The sequence below is a fragment of the Periplaneta americana genome, chromosome 14 (assembly GCF_040183065.1).
Source record: "Periplaneta americana isolate PAMFEO1 chromosome 14, P.americana_PAMFEO1_priV1, whole genome shotgun sequence".
Classification (NCBI taxonomy): domain Eukaryota; kingdom Metazoa; phylum Arthropoda; class Insecta; order Blattodea; family Blattidae; genus Periplaneta; species Periplaneta americana.
In genome coordinates this window covers 90,254,694-90,277,525 of record NC_091130.1, presented here as the reverse complement: position 1 = coordinate 90,277,525, position 22,832 = coordinate 90,254,694, and the positions used below count along the sequence as shown (strand labels likewise).

The 22,832-nt window shown below is 35.3% G+C and overlaps 1 protein-coding gene across 1 annotated transcript in view; it reads left to right on the top strand.

Moving 5' to 3' along the window:
* Positions 1-22,832, top strand: part of l(3)80Fj (lethal (3) 80Fj) — a 499,933-nt gene that overhangs the window by 19,829 nt on the left and 457,272 nt on the right. Inside the window, exon 3 of the mRNA XM_069845727.1 lies at positions 8,858-9,053. Coding sequence (XP_069701828.1) covers positions 8,858-9,053 — 196 coding nt within the window. The remainder of the gene's footprint in view (positions 1-8,857; positions 9,054-22,832) is intronic.

The following is a 22,832-nucleotide window of genomic DNA, read 5'->3' as shown; positions in this document are numbered from 1 at the left end:
AAGTCTCATATTATTGTAACGTTAATTATTTAAGCACAATTGATAGTACTAATGTACAAAAATTGTCAAATAAGTTAAAAGACATCGGGACTCACAACCATGCTCATAGGACACTGAAGAATAAGGGCCTACTTCTATAGATTTCCCATAACACCAGATGCAACTTGCCCCTGTGAAGGAGGAGATCAAACTGTCGACCATGTTCTGCTCGAATGGTACAAATACAACATGGAAAGGCACACACTGCGAAGAAACATAATAACCAAGGGAGGAATTTGGCCACCAGTTAAAAGAGACCTAACAAAAAGATTCTTAAAAGATTTTTGCAAATTTGTGAATTCAATTGACTTCACAAACAATTAAAGTAGTAGTAGTAGAGTAGTAATAAGCATATATCTGTACATAGTGTAAATACATAAATGTAGATTAGTAAGACAGAATAGGATTTATTAAGAAGAAAAAGCCAAATTGTACAAAGTACAACTTTACTAAACTCAGGCATTCCATACAAATAGCGGCATAATACAAGCTTATATTGTAATTAGTCAACAATCAGGTATATGGTAGCTTATCAATCATCAACTTAACACAGCTGGAATTCAACTTAATATGTATCCCAGGCAATATAGATGTAAACCAGAACATGTAGTATTACAAACTGTAATGGAACATGTTGTTCAATTTAGTATTTTGTCTACAAAGTATGTGTATCTATGTAACGGAACTGTCCCCGAACACGAGCTTTGCTCTTTCGGGGTATTTTAATGTAACGTTTTTATGTATATGTTATTATTAAATAAATAAATAAATAAAATAAATAAATTACGTTTTGTAAAAAAAAAAAAACACACACACACCCACCCACACATGCGCGCACACACACACACACAGACACAGACAACTTTAAGAGGTATCCCAAAGAAAATAGGAAATTTCAAAATTAAGGACTTGCCCAGTCATTATGTCCCAATATTGATAAATTAGTTAAAGGAAAAAGAAACGGAAAATGCATAAAAATGTCCACATAATCGTTGTGTGCCTTCTTCCAAATTGCAGAGAAAAGAAAATATAGTATGTATATCTTTTCTCATAAAATACAGCAAAGGTTTAATCATTTCTAACCTTTTAAACACATTGTATGATTGCAGTCATTATAAATAAAGGATATCTTGATGTACAAATGAAAGTGCATAATAAAAATTTCCATTCACAATATATATTTAATCACAATGACATCAGCTGAAGAATATCAGTGACCACAGGGATCCTGAATTACAGAAAACTATTTACAAAGTAAGTGATTTAAATATAATGTCAAACAAATAACATAGAATTAAATAATATAGATTTGTAGTTTGTAGGTACTAAATAATTTTCACTGGGATTATAAAGTCTTAAAAAAAAAGAATGATTAATAATTAAATTATTGTTAGGTTGGTGGAAATATAAATGATGGTGAAGAATCTTCAAAGACACAACCAATTGAGAGTAACTTTAATATTTTTTTTAGAAATATCCATGATAATTTAGAAATTCCTCTTGTACAACCAAATAATAAGCCAGTAACTGACCAATTGTCTTCTGAAAGATTTTACTTCAATGCCAGATAAGAGATGCAGGGCTCATGATTGACTTTTTCTCTTTATCCACTTCATCAGGCTGTTGTAAATCTCTCTCAAATCTGAGAGTCTTATCGATAACAATTGCTTTTTGTGTTCATCTGTTTGTTTCACTAAATTAAATTAAATGAAATACTATGTAATCATTAAATACAAGAAAGGGACCATCATATGAGACTGACTTTGTTATAGATTGTTTTTCGCATAATAGAGCAGAAATTGAATTGTTTTTAATCAGTACATAAGATATGCAATTCAAACAGTTAACATTACCATTGGGATAGCCAAGCATTAAACTGTGTTATGAATGCCAGATCACTTTTGTTTATCTCTTACATCACTGTTAACTGCATGCCTAATACCCTCTCCTCACTCCCTACAAACTGCTGCCCACATGTTACAGTCCCTGCAGAGATGTCAACTGCGAGAAGGCAGAGTGGAGTGAGGTGGTCACAATGGTATATCCTGTCCTGGTCTGCTTTAGATCATTTAAAGGAATTTCACTGTTTCTTAAAGCTACTTTTAAAGGTAGATTGTTATAAATCACAATTCTGCTTACTATACTTATGCCATTATCAACTTACTGTTTCACTGAGATCATAGCCTATTTCAATTTGTATAGCCACACACAATCATAATTTCATTTAAAGAATCATTTTCACAGACTCACAGTACATTTGCAAGCAACTCTTCCACAAAGCTATTAAAATCACTTATTACACCTGTTTTCAATACCTGTTCTTCTTTTTCTTTATTTAGTTCTTCTATGGCCTCTCTTCTAGAATTTGGGTTAGGCTATGTCTTCCATTTTGGACTTAATGATACACTGCATCGTTCGAAAGTTTAGGATACGTAAGAAGTACAGTCAACTTTAGATATACTGAACCTAAATTGTTGGTCCTGACCCGCATACATTAAAAAGTACATTTATATTTCAGTCGGTTATAGTGAACCATAAAAATTGAAGTTACAAGAGTTGTATCCTGATAAATTCTTATTTGAAGTCAGACCTTGTATAAAATTGAAAGAATGTGTTGAGAAAAACATTCTAAGTTTCTTACTCCTTTATGCCCGTGTGCATCATTCTCGATTAAAATTTGACAATGGTTAAGTTGGCACTTGACCATCTTCAACGCCAATTTGCGGAGTATCAATCTCGATCAATGTTAAACAAGCGAGTTGATGATGATCAAATTTGATCACGGCTGTGGGACCGATTATCTTGAATTGAACATGGTCAAGTCGAGAAAACCAAAATGGCGGCACGATTTGACGTACTTGATGGAATTGAAGATGAAATAATGTATCTTGAACACGCAAATCATTGCGGAAATAACAGAATTGGTGTTATTGTAGAAAGAGTAAGTTTGTAGATGAATAATAAAAATGTTTTTTTTTTCTCAAAATAGACTAATGTTTTATATATGTTTCTGCTTTGGAAGATTGGGACTTGAGGACAAAATATTATTTAGGCCTAACTGTCCAATTTTGTTAACATAATAATAAAATAGTTATTCTATGCTGGTAATATAGTAAAACTAAATTACCATTTTGTAGAATGCGAGATTATCACTTATTAGCTATAGATTTGCCGTTTGAAACTATTAGGACCTACATGATGTTTTGGACAATAGGCTATTTACGCTTGAATTAAGAGAAATTACACAGATACCTTTCTTTCGCACTTATTCCAAAATTCCAACCTTGTGAACACAAAATAAATGGATAAATTTCAGAACAAGGATACTTTCCTTTCCCTCTTACTCCAAAATTCCAACCTTGTGCACAAAAAATAAATTGGCACTAAAAACTTCCTTTTCGTATGTATGATAATGCGTATTCGACATACACAGTCGAATTGGTTTTTTTTTTTTTTTTTTTTTTAATTATTGTTAGCGAGGTAGCCATATATTGAAATTTTCCCAAATAAATTATTGGCACTGAAATGTGTCTTTTCGTAAGCAAGATGATGAGCATTGGACAAATACATATAAATCTGCTCTTTTAGTAGCCTATTTCAAGATAATTGTCAGTGAGGTATCCGTATACTGAAATTTTTCCAATTATCAATAATATGAAATAACCATTGTATAAATTACGTTGCAAATTATGTGGAATTATGAAAAAACACGTATAACTCATGTTGAATTGTGAGGTTAAATCCAACCAGGTAGCCTGCTTTTCTCTTAGAGAACTTCCGTCAATACTTTTTTTTCTCTAATATGGATGCAGAATTGCTGACGAGTTCTAAAAGAATTCCCACTTCGAACTGTGAGAAGTTCAGTGCTCTTTTTTTTTTTTTCTTCCATGATTATTGAAACTTTGAAAACTACGAGGATATTTGAAACAGTCCGACAAACAAAAACGAAGCGATAATTGACAGAGTGCGTACGTTCGCTGTTTTATACGCAGTAACCTAGCGCTCAGATGATTATTCTCAAGCGAGCGTACTGTCAGCTGATGGTACTGAGTTGATCGAGGGAAAATGTTGGTGCACCGCATCTGTAACTTGATCATTGTCAAGAATTAACCATGTTTCCGTGATTGCTGATAAACGGGCTATATGATCGAGAATGGTGCACACGGTTATTAGTCATAGGATAAAGGTAGGATTAGTGATTCTTAGACAGTGAGCTGTACTGTATATCCAAACAACATATGACGACCTTGCCTCACTCCACCTTTGAAGGGTTGCCATCCTATTCTCAGGCAGACTATTCTACTGTTATTTCAAATCCTCCACTGTCAAAGGGTTGCCTTTTGTTCTCAGAAACATTTCCATTGTGACGAATAGCATCGGAACAACAGAAAATAAAATTGCATTCTTTTATTAAAAGCGGATGGACATTATGTCCAGAGTATAAATGAAGGTAGGATTCTGATGATTTTCACACTCCATCAACCTGCTCTCAGTTTCCATTAAGTGACCCGGGAAATTCCAAGGCTGAGTACACAGTCACACACCTTAACAGTGTTTGTCATTTCTACCTGATCAGTCTGTTTCTAGTGTTCGAACATTGAATGTACTGTATAAAAATATCGAAGCATAAAGTGTTTTCTTTGAAAGATAAAGCAAATATTATAAGTGATATTGAGCGTGGTCTTTTGCAAGCAGATGTGAGTTGGCAGCATAATTTAAATAAATCAACTGTGAATAACACTATACAGTGTAATCCATTCCACAAAAATGAAATATTTTAATTACTGTATAGTACTTTATTTTCTTGTTCACAATTTCATTCATTCCTGTCATTTAAGGTTAGGGGAGAGACACTTCGAATTTAGTGAACCTCGGATATAGTGAACGAAATATGCAAGCCGCAGAGGTTCACTATATCCGGAGTTGACTATAATTTCATAAGTGTGCCATCAGCTTGTCTACATCAGTGATTGATGCACACAGCTGATGAAGAGTTAGAAGTTCAATCTTTCCAAGGTACTGCAAGAATCCAGGCTTCTCTTCCATTTTCATCATTGGAGAATGAAAATGTTATATGCGTGCCTGATTTCAATGTACTGTCGTAGGTAGACTTGCATTCAGGAACAAGCATTGTCTAAGCACCTAAAATTTGAATAATTAAACTTTAATGATATAGTACGGTATGTGTCTAAAATGAAATGTCAAAATTATTAGGTTGAGTAGTTAAATAGAAAAAAAAAAAAAAGAATATAGTAAATCTTAGTTATATTTTTCCCGTAATACAGCGAAAAGAAAAATAGCTGTTAAAAACAATATCCATCCTTAAAAAAAACTAAGTGTCAATTTAAATTAAACTTTCACTACGATCTTTGATCATTCTCCTGCACTTGAATTTAAACTAGAGCTTAGAGTCTGACTCAGCCCTATGCCAATGTTGCCAATTCTAACAGCAGCATGATTTGTTAATTTATCATAATGCATTAATATTCAAGCACTGTCCTGCTAAACATACTTGTTTCTTCATACTTGCGAAGAAGCTTGATACAGTATTATCACTGCATGTAGGAAATAACGTGGTTACTTATGCCTGTGCTGAGGTGTGAGAAATGGTGAGAAGCTACCAGACCTAGAAGAGTTTCTATAGTATTGCTGCATTTACAGGTTGTTTAGTTTCGAGAGAAAGGAATGCATAGAAATGTAACAATGAATGTTGCATTTATTGTGTGGGAAGTCTCTAAATATAAAGTTGTTTATATTCATTCATAGTTTTCTGCCCAAGGGCAGATCTTTCACTGCAAACCCGACATTCTCCACCTTTCCTATTTTCTGCCGTTTTTATATTATAAACATATTTTTTTGTAGTTTTCTTATGCTGCTGCTGGTAATCCACAAAATATGTCCCTTCTCTGACTCAGGATAAAATGCATATGGCAGTAGTCTGCTAAACTGTAAGATGTAACACTTAACTGAACCTGCACACCAAAGTTGCAGAATATTTTACTATTACAAATCAGAGGATCTTCAACCTGCCTTCCACATGCGCATTTTCGTAGGTTGGTGATATTGATGGTGTTTTTTATTACCTGTGGTTCAGGTTCCTACACTGGTGCATGAACCACAAGATGCTCTCTGTAGGTGGGAAAAAATTCAGGCGTGCACATAAAGATACCCTACTCTTCCATACTAAAGAACATCTGCCATGCTACATATGTTTCCGTGGGTACAAATAAAGTCAGATTCTTTTTTAATAAAGTTTGTACCGGTAGTTAATATAAGTGGATTTTTCTGAAAAGTATTTTTACAAAAGGTTAGAAGTGATTACTTTATAGTTTCTAATAATGTTGTTGTTGTTTTCTAATGCCAGGCACTTGACAATAAAGTCATTTGACCTCTTGCACTCCAATATTTTTTTAAAGATAGCTATTATCATGGCCAGCCACTGAAGCACAGATTTTGAGGTGTTCCGAATCCATTTCTTGGCTTGAGTTGCACAATGGGCAATAAGGAGACTGGTATATTCCAATTCTATGCAGGTGTTTGGCCAAACAATCATGGCGTGTTGCCAATCTAAATGCAGCTACAGACGATTTTTGTGGTAAATTGGGAATTAACTGTGGATGATGATGCAGAGAGTTCCATTTTTTCCCATGAGATTGTGTTATCAAATTTTGTTTGTTGAAGTCTAAGTATGTAGACTTAATAAATCTTTTCACAGAGTAATACGTAGATTTAGTAACAGGTCTGTAAGTAGCAGTGCTGCCCTTCTTTGCTAAAGCATCCACATTCTTGTTTCCCAGAATTCCACAATGGGATGGTATCCATTGGAATACAATTCTTTTATTGAGTGATATTAATTGAGAGAGCATTTTAGTTATTTCTGCTGTTTGAGATGAAGGTGTGTGTTTAGAGACTATTGATAGAATAGCTGCTTTGGAGTCTGACAATATAACTGCATTTTTAAATTTATTGATGTGGCAGAAGATTCCTAAGACTTTCACTTATTGCAATGATATCTCCATCAAAAACTTGTTGTTCCATATCCAAGAGATCTATAAAGTGAGAAGAGACAGCACGTAACACCTGCACCGGCACCTTGTTCTCTGGAGATCAAGGATCTGTCAGTGTATAAATGAAGCCAGTTTTGTGGAGGGTACCTAATATTAATTGTCTCTAAAGACAATTGTTTCATTATTTCAGTGTTTACTTCTGATTTCAGTATTTCTTCTGTTAAATTTAGATTATATTCTATATTTAATAGAGTTAAAGGGTTTGGTTTAATTTGTAAGTTTTTCCTTTAAATTCGGGATATTGATTTTCTGTTTTAATTCTTGAACCATGGATATGAAACTTTTTTGAGCTTTCAATCTACAGAGAGGATTGTATGAATGCCAATTGTTTCCTGGTAATCTGATAAGTTTTTCATATGAATCAGTGCTTTTTCTTCTATTGTCTTTTTGATGCTGTTAATATTAGTGAGGAATCTCATAGAATCTATTGGAGTTGTTTTGATTCCACCAGTAATGAGTCCGAGAGCTTGGTTTTGAACATATTCTATTTAGTTTATGAAAGGTGAACTAATTAAAATTTCTCCGCAGTATGTCAGCACTGGCTGTATAAACATTTTGTATGTAGTGTTCAAAGTATTCCTAGACCATCCCCATTTCTTTCCTGCTAGTCTTTTTAGAAGGGAGAATCTTTCACGAGCTTTTTCAGAAATGTATTTCAAATGGTTGCTCTATGTTAACTTACTATCGAAAATAACTCCAAGATATTTGGATTCATACGTCCTAGGAAGGTGTTGGTTATTGTATTGGATATTGAATTCTCTTTCTTTTTTTACCAAGTGAAAATATTTGGAAGTTACTTTTGCTTAAATTGAGTGTCATCAAAAGTTGTTGTTGTTTTCTAATGCCAGGCGTTCGACAATAAAGTCATTTGACCTCTTGCACTCCAGTATTTTTCAAAGATATTATCATGACCAGCCACTGAAGCACAGATTTTGAGGTGTTCCGAATCCATTTCTTGGTTTGAGTTGCACAATGGACAGTTAGGGGACTGATATATTCCAATTCTATGCAGGTGTTTGGCCAAACAATCATGGCCTGTTGCCAATCTAAATGCAGCTACAGACGATTTTCGTGGTAAATCGGGAATTAACTGTGGATTTTGATGCAGAGAGTTCCATTTTTTCCCATGGGATTGTGTTATCAAATTTTGTTTGTTGAAGTCTAAGTATGTAGATTTAATAAATCTTTTCACAGAGTAATATTTAGATTTAGTAACAGGTCTGTATGTAGCAGTGCTGCCCTTCTTTAGTAAAGCATCTGCATTCTCATTTCCCAGGATTCCACAGTGGGATGGTATCCATTGGAATACAATTCTTTTATTGAGTGATATTAATTGAGAGAGCATTTTAGTTATTTCTGCTGTTTGAGATGAAGGTGTGTGTTTAGAGACTATTGATAGAATAGCTGCTTTGGAGTCTGATAATATAACTGCATCAAATGTGATGTATTTCATTTTGCTTAAATTGAGTGTCATCAAATTTGATGTATTCCATTCATGTAGTTGATTTAGAGCTTTAAGAGCAGTTTCTAATAATGTATTATTTTGGCTCCATAGATTAAAATAACTCAAAAGCATTTGTAGTATTTTTTTTTTTTTGGTCACTCACATTAGTGTAAATTTCTGTAGTGTAAGTCACTTTGTAAAACTATATAAATAGGAAATGTGTAATAAACTTTTTACAGTGCATTTTTATTGCAGTTCCTTGTGATTTCATTTCATGTTAGTGTTCAATGACACATCTTTGTTGCAGGTATCACAGAAGGTATCATTCGAGGAATTTGTAAAGTATTGCAGTTGGCATTACCACGATACCGAGACAGCACATCTCAGTCCTATATTCGTAACCTGATTGTTGCCCTTGTTGAACAACATGGAGATTGGACTATGAAGCACCTCACATCTACATTAAATGACATTGCTTCAACACACAAGAACTTGGTTCCAACGTTAGTGGCTCAGCTTTTATTTATTATTATTATTATTATTATTATTATTATTATTATATCTCATTGCAATTGATAAGAAAAAGTCCACACCTATGGAGTAACGGTGAGTGCGTCTGGCCGCAAAACCAGGTGGCCCAGGTTCGATTCCCAGTCGGGGCAAGTTACTTTGTTGAGGGTTTTTCCGGGGTTTTCCCTCAACCCAATATGAGCAAATGCTGGGTAACTTTTGGTGCTGGACCTCGGACTCATTTCACCGGCATTATAACCTTCATCTCATTCAGGTGCTAAATAACCTAACTTGTTGATAAAGTGTCGTAAAATAATCTACTAAAATAAAAAAAAAATGGTAAGAAAATCTGACTTTTTTAGCTAACAAATTCTGTTAGCTCGTTCTAGAAGTTTCGGCTAGATGCTGCAAATGCCAAAGTGTATGTGTTTTGCCATCTGTTGAATTTTATGTAATTTTATGTAAGTGAATGAGTGATTTTATCATTTATATATTATTTACAGTTGTATCTGTGTGTGATCTATGGTTGTATCCTGACTAACCAAAGATGAAATGCAATTGAAAATATTAAACAAAAATCCATATCCCTATATATTGAAAGCTTTTGATTCGATTGGACATGAACACATTTTACGAGCTCTTAGGAAATCAAATATTCCAAACAATTTGAACTGCTTAATTGAATCCTTGTTAATAGACAACATACTACAAATAGAAACAAATGTATTTAAAAGTAAAGCAGTCAGAGTAAAGCGTTGTCTTCCGCAAGGTTCTCCATTGTCACCTATATTATTCAATTTGACATTAGATTATGTACTAGAAAATCTGACGGATTATGACATCATTAAGCAGTATGGTTATGCTATTAACACTGACCTGCCTTCCGTAAGTGCATTTGCAGATGATTTGGCTTTAATCTGAAAAGACGAGAGATCAGCAGTTGAACTTATCAATCTGGCAGAGAGTAAGCTAGCAGAAATAGGCCTTGAAATTAATCCCAACAAAAGTAAATGTATTATAATTAAAAAAGAAAAACTATCACCAGGAGAACTTACATCATTACGTCGGTCTGTTATTCAAAGTTTGAAGAACGAGTCAGAAAGCATCAAATACCTGGGTGTTGCCTTCAATGACGAAATAAAGTTAGATAAAAAGAAAATTATAAATAATTTGTCACATGATCTCAATAATCTCGTCCAATGCATATTGTTAAAACCAACCAAAAAATGAAAATAATTAACGAATATATATGGCCAGGTCTTGTTTATGCCTTTCAATGTGCTCCACTCAGCCATCTTCCTGAACATTTTTCGAAAAATATTGATAAAATTATCAGAAGTGTAATCAAGGAAATATTATCCCTCCCAGATGACACTCCGAATGCCATGCTGTATGCATCGAAGAATGTAAGAGGTCTTGGAATTCTGAGAGCTGAATGGGAAGCCAGTATTCAACACTATAACATCTGTAGGCGACTGGAACACGTGAATGATGCACATCTACATCACATGAGAAATCTAGAAGAGGAGAAGAAAACATCTCTCATGCGCCTGAAGATTGTTCCAAACAGCGTCACTCCTCAAACTGAAGGAAAACATCTCAGAGAAGTTCTCAGAAAACAATCATTCCAGTCATGGTGCCAGCTCCCACATAAAGGCAAAGGTGTTTGTACATATGAAGGATGCCCCAAAGCCAACTCCTGGATCTCCTCTAAAAAGTGTCTTTCGTCCTCGGAATACATTGTTGTCGCCATCCCGGCTGCAGCGAGACTGAAACACTTGGCCATGTACTGAGTTCTGTAAGAAGGGAGAGCTACTGCATAACAACAGACACCATCGTGCCCATACAGCAATTGTCAACCTGCTAAGAAACAGGATGGGAAGTACATGAGGAGATTTCATTATGTGTCTGAAGATGATTCTCATAGAATTCTCATAGAAGTGTGGATATAATTGCCATCAATAGAAGAACCCAGAAAGTGATGGTCTTAAACCCTATGATTTGCTTTGAATGAGACACGAATCAGTCATTGCAGATAAATGATGAAAGCGAGCCAAATATGTACCTTGTCTTCTATACCTAGTGAAAAAATGGGATTTCGCTTTACAACTGGGATGTTACAGGCTTACTATTTGAATCAAGGGGTTGTTTACCAAAATTTACATGTAATATCCTTAAATCCTTTAAAATTCCCTTTTATGAGGTTCAGAAGATAGTGATGGAAATTCTGAAGGCCTCTCTTCAAATTCTACACTATCATTTATATGTTAACACAGAAATTTCTGTTTTAATGTACAAATCGAATAATTATTTTACTCATTTCATTTCCCTTTATCTTTTTATGTTTGTTAATTCCGGATCCCAGTTGTCAACCTCACTTGAGGACGGATGATTTTAAATAAATCTTAGTGATATATATATATGGTACAAAACAATTAAGCAAAGATGCATTCATGCAAACATCAGGATTCTGGAAGAATACAACAAATGGAATGTAATAAAATAATAAAAAAAAGAAAAGATACGAAATTTAAATAAATTCCACAATAAAAAAAGGCTATGATAATAAATTAATCTGGTTTTCAAGAGAACAAAGAAAAGGAAAAGGAAGAAAAAGAAGTATATATATTTTTTTACAAAACACTCGCAGAGAAAAGGGCGTATAATTGAAGGGAATCTGAATTGAAAAAGTGCAATTTTAGTTTATTTTTGAAACTAGATAATGTTTGACACTCTCTGACATGCTGTGGTAGAGTGTTCCAGAGATGAGCTGCAGAGATGTTGAAAGATGAAGAGTAGGAGGATGTTCTGTATATATGATAATTGAATGGGGAGCATGCAAGAATTCATTTATTTTCTTCCATTTAATGTGTTGTTTTTAGTGGTAAATATATTGTCTCATATATTCGAAAACAAACTTTTATCTTCTTTGATTAAAATAATAAAAAATTAAATGCCAAGCAACTCAACATTTCATTGGTTATATTACAGCCTACATTATTTCAACAGCATTTATTCAGTTCATATTGGGTGAAATATTTTCTCTATATTGCACTTACAATATTATTGCCAGTTGTTCATAATTCATTTCAGAAAATTGCTGTGACATCTATTTCAACTGGAAAGATGCATATGATATGATGTATTTCATGTCAACAATTACATCCATGTAATGTGAACCTCACAAGTTTGTGTTTCCAGTGCCACTATTATATTTGTTACAAATATACCTTTTTGTAGATGCTGTTTTAATTTAGATTCATACCTCATACTTACATTCTCTCATTATTGTATCCTACTCTTTCCCTTACATTCATTCACTATTTACTATAGTCTCTTGCTTCTATTCTTACCTAAATTCTTCTATTCTCCTATTTTTAAAGTCTAATGACTTAATTCAGTTCATTCAAGAGTGACCTTTTTACAATCCATTTCTTGATTTCCAGTTCACTTATATCGAACGCTATTTCTTTCTACATCATTATCCAATAGATTCGTTATTATGTTTGTTTCTTGTGTACATGCCATTTTCAGATATCACTTATTTTCTACATACTATGCTTCATTATTCTAGCTATCCTCCCCCACCATACTCCTGGCCTATTTTCATTATCTCTATTGTCTCACTTAACTTTCTACTACACTCCCCTAATTTATTCTTTATTATATTTACAAAACCATCTATATCCTTGACTGTCATTGGACCAGAATTATCTACTTCACCTATTCCTTTTTCTTCTCATCACTTCTCCCCATTTCAGTCCTTACACTCACAGAAACACTTTCACCTCCCTCTAGGTACTGACTTTCCTTCCTCGAATTTTTACTCGCGACACTAGACTTCATTGCCCTTGTGAAACTTAAGCCGCTCTTATCTATTTTCTTCTTATGGTGTGTTTGTCTCGGCATATTCCTCACCTCGTTTTTCATTTCCTGGTTCTGTCTCACTTCCCTCAGCACGTTGTCCTTGCTTTGCACACTCAGCGACTAAGCTCCATCATCCATACGTCCCTTGTCAGTGATCTTGTTATGATAGCTATGATGAGTTTGATAGCTACAAAGACAATGAACGCTCCTGTCTTGTTGAAAATCTGAAACGTAAAATGCACAATGAAGATGCAAATGGCCGTGCTAGTGTTGTTAGAGTGAGCTACAAAATAGCATTACACATTGGCAGAAACGTAAGACCATTCAGCGGAGGTGAGATAGCAAAATGATATTTAATTAATGTAGCTGAAGAATTAAGTCCAGAGCATTTACTTCATTATCAGTCAGTCAGTTTATCCCCTATAATAAAACGTCGTGTACAGGACCTAGCAGACGATATTGAAAGCCAGAAATTGCTAAATCATTCATTGCGTATTCTCTTGCAGTAGATGAGAGTAATGACATTACCCACACTGTCCAACTTGCTATTTACGTCAGAGGTGTTAATGAATGAAGAACTTGTAATACTAGAAGAACTATTAAATATTGTGCCAATGAAACATACTACTATTGGAGCCGATATTTTCACTTGTATTGAGGAGACAATAGAACAACTCAAACGTCCATGGCAGAAGATGGTGTCTTTAGCTACTAATGGAGCGCCAGCTATGTGTGGAAATGAACAGGGAGTTGTTGCATTGGTACAACATAGAAGGGAAGGAATAAATATTGAAATGGAACTTATACTGGTGCACTGCATTTTGCATCAGGAAAATTTATGTGCTAAAATCTTGAACGTTAGCAATGTAATGGATATTGTTGTGCGAACAATTAATTCCATAAGGTCGAAAGAACTTAATCACAGGGAGTTCAGGGTACTACTTGATATTAGCAGTGAGTATGAGGATTTACTCTACCACACCGAGGTAAGGTGGGTAAGTCGAGGAAAAGCTCTGGAATGATTCCTCGCACTTAGGAATGAAATTGACTTATTTATGGATGTATATGGGAAACCTGTCCCAGAAATCCAAAATCAATAATGGATAAATACGAGGGGGATCCAGGAAATAACGACCGTTCGCGCATACCCGCCGCGCAGCTGACTCCCCTTCCTTGTTTGAAGGTCAACTGGCTTCCTTAACATGTGTTCTCATAATGTTGTGAGTACTGGTTGCAACAAGTCGCCATTGTGCATTTTGTGTTACTTAAAATGAACGACGTGATTGATAATCCCGCCGACTGTGAGGTGAGGAGTGTGATTCGATTTTTGAATGCCCAACATTTGAAACCTGCAGAAATTTACCGGCAATTGAAAGAAGTGTATGGTGATACTGTAATGAATGAAAGAAATGTGAGAAAATGGTGCGAAATGTTCAACAATGGGCGAACAAATGTCCACGATGAAACTCGACCCGGACGCCCATCACTCATCACAGAAGACCTGAAGACTAAAGTGAACGACAGAATCTTGCAAGACAGGCGCACATCACTCGACGAATTGCATATTGCCTTTCCTGACATTTCTCATTCTTTGCTTGGTGAAATTGTGTCGCAACATCTTGGCTACCACAAAATCTGTGCACGATGGGTTCCACAGCAACTGAGTGACCAACACAAAACTCAGAGAATGGCCTCAGCATTGACATTCTTGATGCGATATCACACACATGGAGACGCCTTTCTTGATCAAATTGTGACTGGTGATGAGACCTGGGTGTCTCACAACACCCCAGAGACCAAGCGCCAATTACGTCAGTGGCATCATCCCTCATCACCCAAGAAACCGAGAAAATTCAAACAGACTCTCTCAACACAAAAAGTCATGGCTACTGTCTTTTGGGATCGCAAAGATGTTCTTTTGCTGGATTTCATGCCAAAAGGCACTACGATCAATGCAAATCGATATTGTGAGACTTTACGAAAACTACTGCGAGCCATCCAAAACAAGAGGTGAGGAATGCTTTCGAGAGGAGTTGTGCTTCTTCACGACAACGCCCGTCCGCACACTGCTGCTTTAACTCTCGAGAATTGCTGGATCAATTCGGTTGGGAAATCTTTGATCATCCGCCCTATAGTCCAGACCTTGCTCTTAGCGATTTTCACCTTTTCACTAAGCTGAAAGACTTTCTGGGTGGTACGCGTTTTGGAAGTGATGAAGAGTTGAAGAAGACAGTGAACACCTGGCTTAATGAACTGGCGGCAGAGGAGTATAACCGGGAATTCTGAAGCTAGTGAACAGATACGACAAATGTTTAAATGTAGGTGGTGATTATGTAGAGAAGTAAAGGAAGCTTCAGTTATGTAACAGGCTTTGTTTTTTCAAATAAATATATATTTTTTTTAATTATTAGAACAAAACGGTCGTTATTTCCTGGATCCCCCTCGTAATTTGGCTTTCTTTGCGGACTTAACTAGCCACCTTAATGAACTCAATATCAAAAACTACAGGGTAGAGAGCTCATTATTACTGAGTTGTAGTTACATCTTTGGGAACACCAGTTTATCAACAAGGAGACAGTAGGCCTACATTTCCCTAATGTAACCGCAGTAATGCAAAATATAGAATCCTTGGACATGGAGGAATATATAAGAAAAATGCAACAATTGTACGAAGACTTTGAACATCGATATCAGGACATTAGTAAACTTGAACAACAATTTAAGATATTTGTAACACTTTTTTCAGTGAGTGTCCTGGATATTCCTGCTGAACTACAATTAGAAATACTTTATTTACAAAACAATATTGAGTTAAAGGACAAGTATCAAAACAGAAAAAGTATTAATCATTTCTATACTTGTTTTCCACGAGAAAGGTTTTCTAAATTACACAATCTCACTGAAAGAACGTTGTGCATGTTCGGGACAACTTACATATGCAAAACACTGTTTTGTTTAATGAAGTTTACAAAGTCATGTTACAGAAGCCAACTAAGTGATGAACACTTGAAAGCATGTTTGTGATTGGGTGGTACTAAAACAATAGCTCCGCGAATTGAAAAGCTGCTTACTAACAGAAAACTGCAAAAATCACCGTGGATCTCTGATGTATAAGAAGTACTATTATTAGAGAATTGTATTTGAATAACAACGCTTGGACTGTTGTTTTATTTTGTTAATTTAATTGTATAGCAATCAGAAGAAGACAAACAGTGAACAGTTTTATTTTCTAGTGTGTATAGGTATAGAGTACAGAGTAGGCCTACTGTTTTCAGTATAGTCCAGTTAACAGTGAAAGTGTACTTCAATTAAAAGCTGAAATTCATTTATATTCTTAACACGAATTTGGTTCACATACAAGTTCTTAGCTCCGCCAATGTGGAAGCAGCTACCCTTGCCCGCAGCCATACGTCAGGGCTTGAGGGTTTGTACGTATACTCACAAGTGAGTAGTCACTTGACGCTCGCTGGCCTAATAGAATAGATTATCCTTTGCTGTCATCATCTCATTGATGTCTTCTCCAAATTTCTAGTTCTCTCCCTCCTCATCATTGTTATCAATTTCTTCTCCTCCTCCTCCTGCTCCCCCTCCTCCTCAGTGTTCTTTGTTTAGTATTTCTATTTCAGGTTCATTCAAAAGATTTTTCACCACTTGTGGTAGAGATTTTTTTCTTGATGAGAAAGGGAGCAGTGCTAGATATTACAAAAAGGTTTTTTTTTTTTTTTTTTTTTTTTTTTTTTTTTTGCATATCTTTCACGAAACCTCTTCACATCTTTATGTCTAGCTTTTTGTGCCTCTTCAGTTAGCATTCCTATTGGTAAGATGACTGATTCTATTATCTGTTCATCATGAATGAGAACTTTATGTACAATAACCGATATGTACTACCATGGATACAGATTTCTTTTGTCATGTGTAGGCTAAATGAATTGAAGGCCTCAAGATTAATTGGAAAGCCGCTTGATATTGCATGCAGAATGACAAAGTTTTCTTATGACTTCTTCATTTACACCTATGATAGATGAAGATAATTCTGGATATTTGAAAAATTGGTGTGCAGCGTTGCCATCATTTGTATTACCACTACTCCCTGGTATAGGATGATCAACTAATAAGTCAGTCCAATTCCCAATCTAAATTCACCTGTCACACTCTCTGTTTCTTGACAGCAAGATTTTCTTTTCATATTGATTTTGGACTTTATTTTGGAATTCCAGTGGTACAAAATGTGCAGCAAACATTAAAAAAAAAAAACCTGATTCATGTGTGCAAAGTGGATAGGTCACAAACAGTTTATGCAGATGCTACATTGTTCATGGCTTTTGGTGTGCTATTGTATAATATATAGCATGTTTATGATGACGATTTAGTAATAGCACTGCAAATTTTACCATTCACCATCGTCAGTAATAATTTAGAAAATACATATTTTTGTTTTTCAGCCATCATCACTCTAGCTGACCTAGGATTATTAATTTGTTCCTCCACTTTATTTATTTCGTTGAATGACATATCTGTTGTCTTTTTTTTTCAAGGAGCACTGTTATTCGTGTACAGTAATGGCAAAAAAAAAAAACCCCAGACCAACCCTTGTAGCTGATTTCAGAGCCTTGTTCACTCCAGAGTTTGATAGACTGGTAACTAAGACTTTAGTGGTTCGAATCCTGCCTGGGAAGGAAACTTTTTTTTTGTTCCTTATTCAAATTTATTCCCAGTACTTTTCGATTGCAGCGATATTTTACCAGAACATGAATTTTACCAGCTTATTTTCTAATGGCTTTCGAAATGGGCTATGCCAGCAGTCGAGACTACAACAATTTCAATAGATTACTCACTATCTTGTGAATGCAGGTGTGGCATGTGCAGTGGCTCATTTCGGGGACTATGATTATTCCATCGGTCCGATTTTTTTTGCCACTACTATACAAAATCGTTTAGGAAGAGACCTGGGATTCTTTCACATTACAGTTTTTTATTTTTGCGAAGCAGTTCCTGTTCTTTGGCCTAAAACATTAGCTCCATTTCTTCTTCCTAAAGTTCGAAGAGTGATCTGTGTTGCAAACGATGTTATTCTTGTGTAGAAAATTTCTTGGTTAGAGAACGAACTAATTTTCTTTTAGTTTTTCTTCCGGCTTCTCAAACGATTTTCTGGGTCTTCCAGTACCAGGAGATGGTAAGTGGTGTTTCTAAACTCAGAATTAGTTTTGTAATTAATTTAAAAACTTTTAGGGAACTTCAGACTTTCCCTATAACCAGTTACAATACTTTTTATGTAACTCATAACAGTAAATTGTTTTTTTTTTATACAAATTAATACGTCCTGTGAGCATTCCTGTCAAATTTCTTTTGCATATAATCACATAAATCTTGGGGTGACTTTTTCCCCTGGAAAATTAGGTCATATAAATCCATTTTCGTCATTATCAGCAGGAACCTTTGTTCCTTCCCTGAAATAAAATAGTTTTTTCTCCAAAGGCTCAAAGATCGACAAATCTGAAAATAAACACTGTAAACACCATGAGTTTGCCTACATTTTGAACTGAAAGTGTGCTACTTGCTAAAGCAAGGAGATGCACTATCACCTTTACTTTTTAACTTTGCTCTAGAGAATGACATTAGGAAAGTCCAGGATAACAGAGAGGGCTTGGAATTGAACGGATTACATCAGCTGCTTGTCTATGCGGATGACGTGAATATGTTAGGAGAAAATGCACAAACAATTAGGGAAAACACGGACATTTACTGGAAGCAAGTAAAGAGATAGGTTTGGAAGTAAATCTCGAAAAGATAAAGTATATGATCATGTCTCGTGACGGGAATATTGTACGAAATGGAAATATAAAAATTGGAAATTTATCTTTTGAAGAGGTGGAGAAGTTCAAATATCTTGGAGCAACAGTAACAAATATAAATGATACTCGGGAGGAAATTAAACACAGAATAAATATGGGAAATGCCTGTTATTATTCGGTTGAGAAGCTTTTATCATCCAGTCTGCTGTCAAAAAATCTGAAAGTTAGAAGTTATATTACCGGTTGTTCTTTATGGTTGTGAAACTTGGACTCTCACTTTGAGAGAGGAACATAGGTTAAGGGTGTTTGAGAATAAGGTGCTTAGGAAATACTTGGGGCTAAGAAGGATGAAGTTACAGGAGAATGGAGAAAGTTACACAACACAGAACTGCACGCATTGTATTCTTCACCTCACATAATTAGGAACATTAAATCCAGATGTTTGAGATGGGCAGGGCATGTAGCACATAGTAGCACATATAGGCGAATTCAGAAATGCATATAGAATGTTAGTTGTGAGGCCGGAGGGAAAAAGACCTTTAGGGAGGCCAAGACGTAGATGGGAAGATATTAAAATGGATTTGAGGGGGGTGGGATATGATGATAGAGAATGGATTAATTTTGCTCAGGATAGGGACCAATGGAGGGTTTATGTGAGGGCGGCAATGAACCTCCGGGTTCCTTAAAAGCCAGTAAGTAAGTAACTAAGTGTGCTACTTGCTGGGGCCTGTCATTGTTAAAACTCTATTTGAAAATAGACATTCGGTTTTGTTGGTAACTTACTCTGTATATGAGGATTCCACATCAAATCGAACAGGCTTGTGACTTTGATATTTCGAAACAGTTTGGAAATTTTTGTGTGTGTTTAGGGGGTTAAAAAAAGAGACCCCGTATATTTTTATTTCAGCCAAAAACATTTTTTTGGATTATAAATCAAATTTGAAATAATTAAAAATAGGCGCATTGATAAACATAAATGCTTATAACTTCGGTTTTGTGTATTACACAGAACTGATCTTAGGCTGAATTGAAAGTTTAAGAATTTATTGTAGTTTTAATTCACATCGCTAATATAGTTTTTTTTAATAATTTATTGTAAGTACAACACTAATACATTTTCATAGTTGAATTTTTAACATGTTAGTGAGAATTAAAAAAATAAATAATCTATTTATTTCCTTTCAATTTTGTCAATGTGTGTGTAATTGGAAGATGGAACTGAGGAAACTGAATTGTAAAGAAATATTTTAGAAAGTGCGTTCACAGCCTGTACTCGTAGGATCCATACCTCCACTCAGTGTTAGGATCTGACGGGAGATATATTTTAGAAAGTGCGTTCGCAGCCTGTACTCGTAAGATCCATACCTCCACTCGGTGTTAGGATCTGACGGGAGATATATTTTGACTATCATAAAAGAATTCATCAATGCTGTTGAGTAAACGCTTCTTTGTGGAAAACTACAGTAATCCTCATTCCATAGGTAATAAAGACTCTGCATGTCAACAAACATACCACAAAATCCTTCTGCACCTCAAACGATATGCTTTGTTCTACTGTATGGAAAACAGCATGCATCGGCACATGTGGAGCAATGACAGATGATGTGATATAATAGATAATTATTTTAAACTAACAACCTAACCTACAACATCGAATACATGTGGGATTTTTACAAGAATGTACTTAATTGTAATTTTATTGTTCATATTATAGTTGTAATCCCTTGGTAGAGGGGCAGAGAAGGCCCGACGGCCTTATCTCTACCAGGTTAAATAAATAAATACTACTACTACTACATTATGAACTATCCACGTCAGGTAAGGAACTGTATCTAAAGGGTTTGTCCTTAACATCCTATAATGTTTTAGGCCTGAATTACTGGTAACTGGCTAGCCATTATAGATTGGGCTATTAATGTGCATATATCGCAAGTCGTTAACAACACGCAGTTTAACACTGCACAGCACCGACAAAGTACTTGTATTATAGTACAGAACAAATAACATACTAATAATAATCGAGACTGACGACCAGTAGTTGCCTTCCTCTTGCAAAGTTATTCTTATTGAGAACAACATGCAGGTCAGGACGGAGAAGACACTCCGACAGAACAACTTTGACAACAGAGAAACTAGTTTCGGTCCTCTAAGGGTCTTCACTGACTATACTCTGCTGGGGTATCAGAGGAGATGTAGGACCTGGCACAGATGGGGCCTTAAGTCGAGCATAGCATGGGAACCTGCCACTACATACTTTGACCAAGGTGGCCTAGACTAAATACTAGCTCTTGATTGGTCTGCAGTAGGAAGGCCAACTGAACGCTGATATACTGGCCTAAACACAGTCCCACAGCACTTCAGCCCTTGGAGAAGATGACGGATCTAGTCCTTGAAAGCTTGGAATCAGCAATCCCACTGACCCGGCTCAGAACCCAAGAAGAATTAATCATCATCTAGTGCTGGGAGAGTCTCAAGTCCTACATCTGTAAATATCTTCTTGTATTCATTAAACTCGTAATCAGCTCAGATGGCTGCTTCTGCTAGATATGTATAGAAAACAGGTGACTTCGACCAATAGCATCACTTTAGTATCAGTTATTTGTGTTTACTAATCAGGATCATGTTCCTAATATTATAATAATGTATTATGTTTTAGAGGAATTAATCGAAATGTAATGGAGTCATCTAAGACAGCTAACAAATTTGCACAGGCAGCCAATAGTGTGAAAGTGTACCAATTCTTCAAAAATGAGGTGCCGTAGATAGAAACACAGGCTCAGAGCTGTACTAATAATATTGCCATATCTCAAGTGTAGTGGTGGGATATGATTTTGTCTCTATGACAGGTTTGTCACAGGTTCAGACTGTGACTACAGTTCCGAAATCACAGCTCCGAGAAATTGTCATCTGCCCAATATGTGACTCTCAGTGACGGCAACTGGTACTGTCTTCACACTATGAGTTGGCGCGGGGAGTAGATAGGCGGGATGGGGGAACTTTACGCTACACTCTGACCTGAAAACTTCAGTTCACTTACTTGGCTACAAGAGAACGGAGTCAGACATAAAAGATTCCGCAGCTTCGCCATTGTCGCTGTGACTATCATTATCACATTTTTCAGAATTGCTGGAGTATGATAATAATAATAATAATAATAATAGTTTTATTTTCCCTGGCAGAGTTAAGGCCATCAGGCCTTTTCTTCCACTCAACCAGGATCAAATCACATACAGAAAAAATACATACCGGTATACAAATATGAACTTAAAAATAATAATAAACATAATCAAGTAGAAAAGAGAGATTGAATACATATAGACAGTCAGTATTAACTTTAAAATAACAATAATAAAAAAAATATATATGTAATAAAAAAAAAAGAGACAATACATAATCACAAACAGAAAAATACATTCTAGTATACAAGTATTAAGTTAAAAGAAAAAAAAAAGAATTAGTACATATGAATATAATCTCACAACTAAAGGAATAGTAAAATTAGTATGATCAGCACAGCACGTGTTACATTGAGACAATGACAATTACCTAGATATTAGTGTTAATGGAAAAATAAAGTAATGACTGTGTAAAATAATAATAATAATAATAATAATAATAATAATAATAATAATAAATAAAAATTATACCTAAAAACTAGTTCTGTGCATTTAAAATATTTCTAAACAACCTAATTTTAAAAAACGGGACTAAGACTACCCCTGATTTCCAGCGGCAGCGAATTCCATGAGCGGGCCATGGCTATTGAGAAAGAACTTGAGTACAGAGATGTCTGATGACGTGGTATTGATAGCAATAGATTGTGCTGTGAACGTGTATTATGATTATGATGTGAAGCTAGGAGAGTAAACCGAGAGGCAAGGTAGTTGGGTGTGGAATCATGTATAATTCGATATAGCAGGCAAAGAGAATGTACTAATCGTCGATCTTGCAAGCGGAGCCAGGAGAGTCGTAGAAAATATTCCGATATATGATCATGTCGGCGGATATTGAAACTAAATCGGACGCAGACATTATGTACACGTTGAAGTTTTTGAGAAAGTTCAGCACTTAGGTCACTATATAAAACATCACAATAGTCAAAGTGAGGCATTA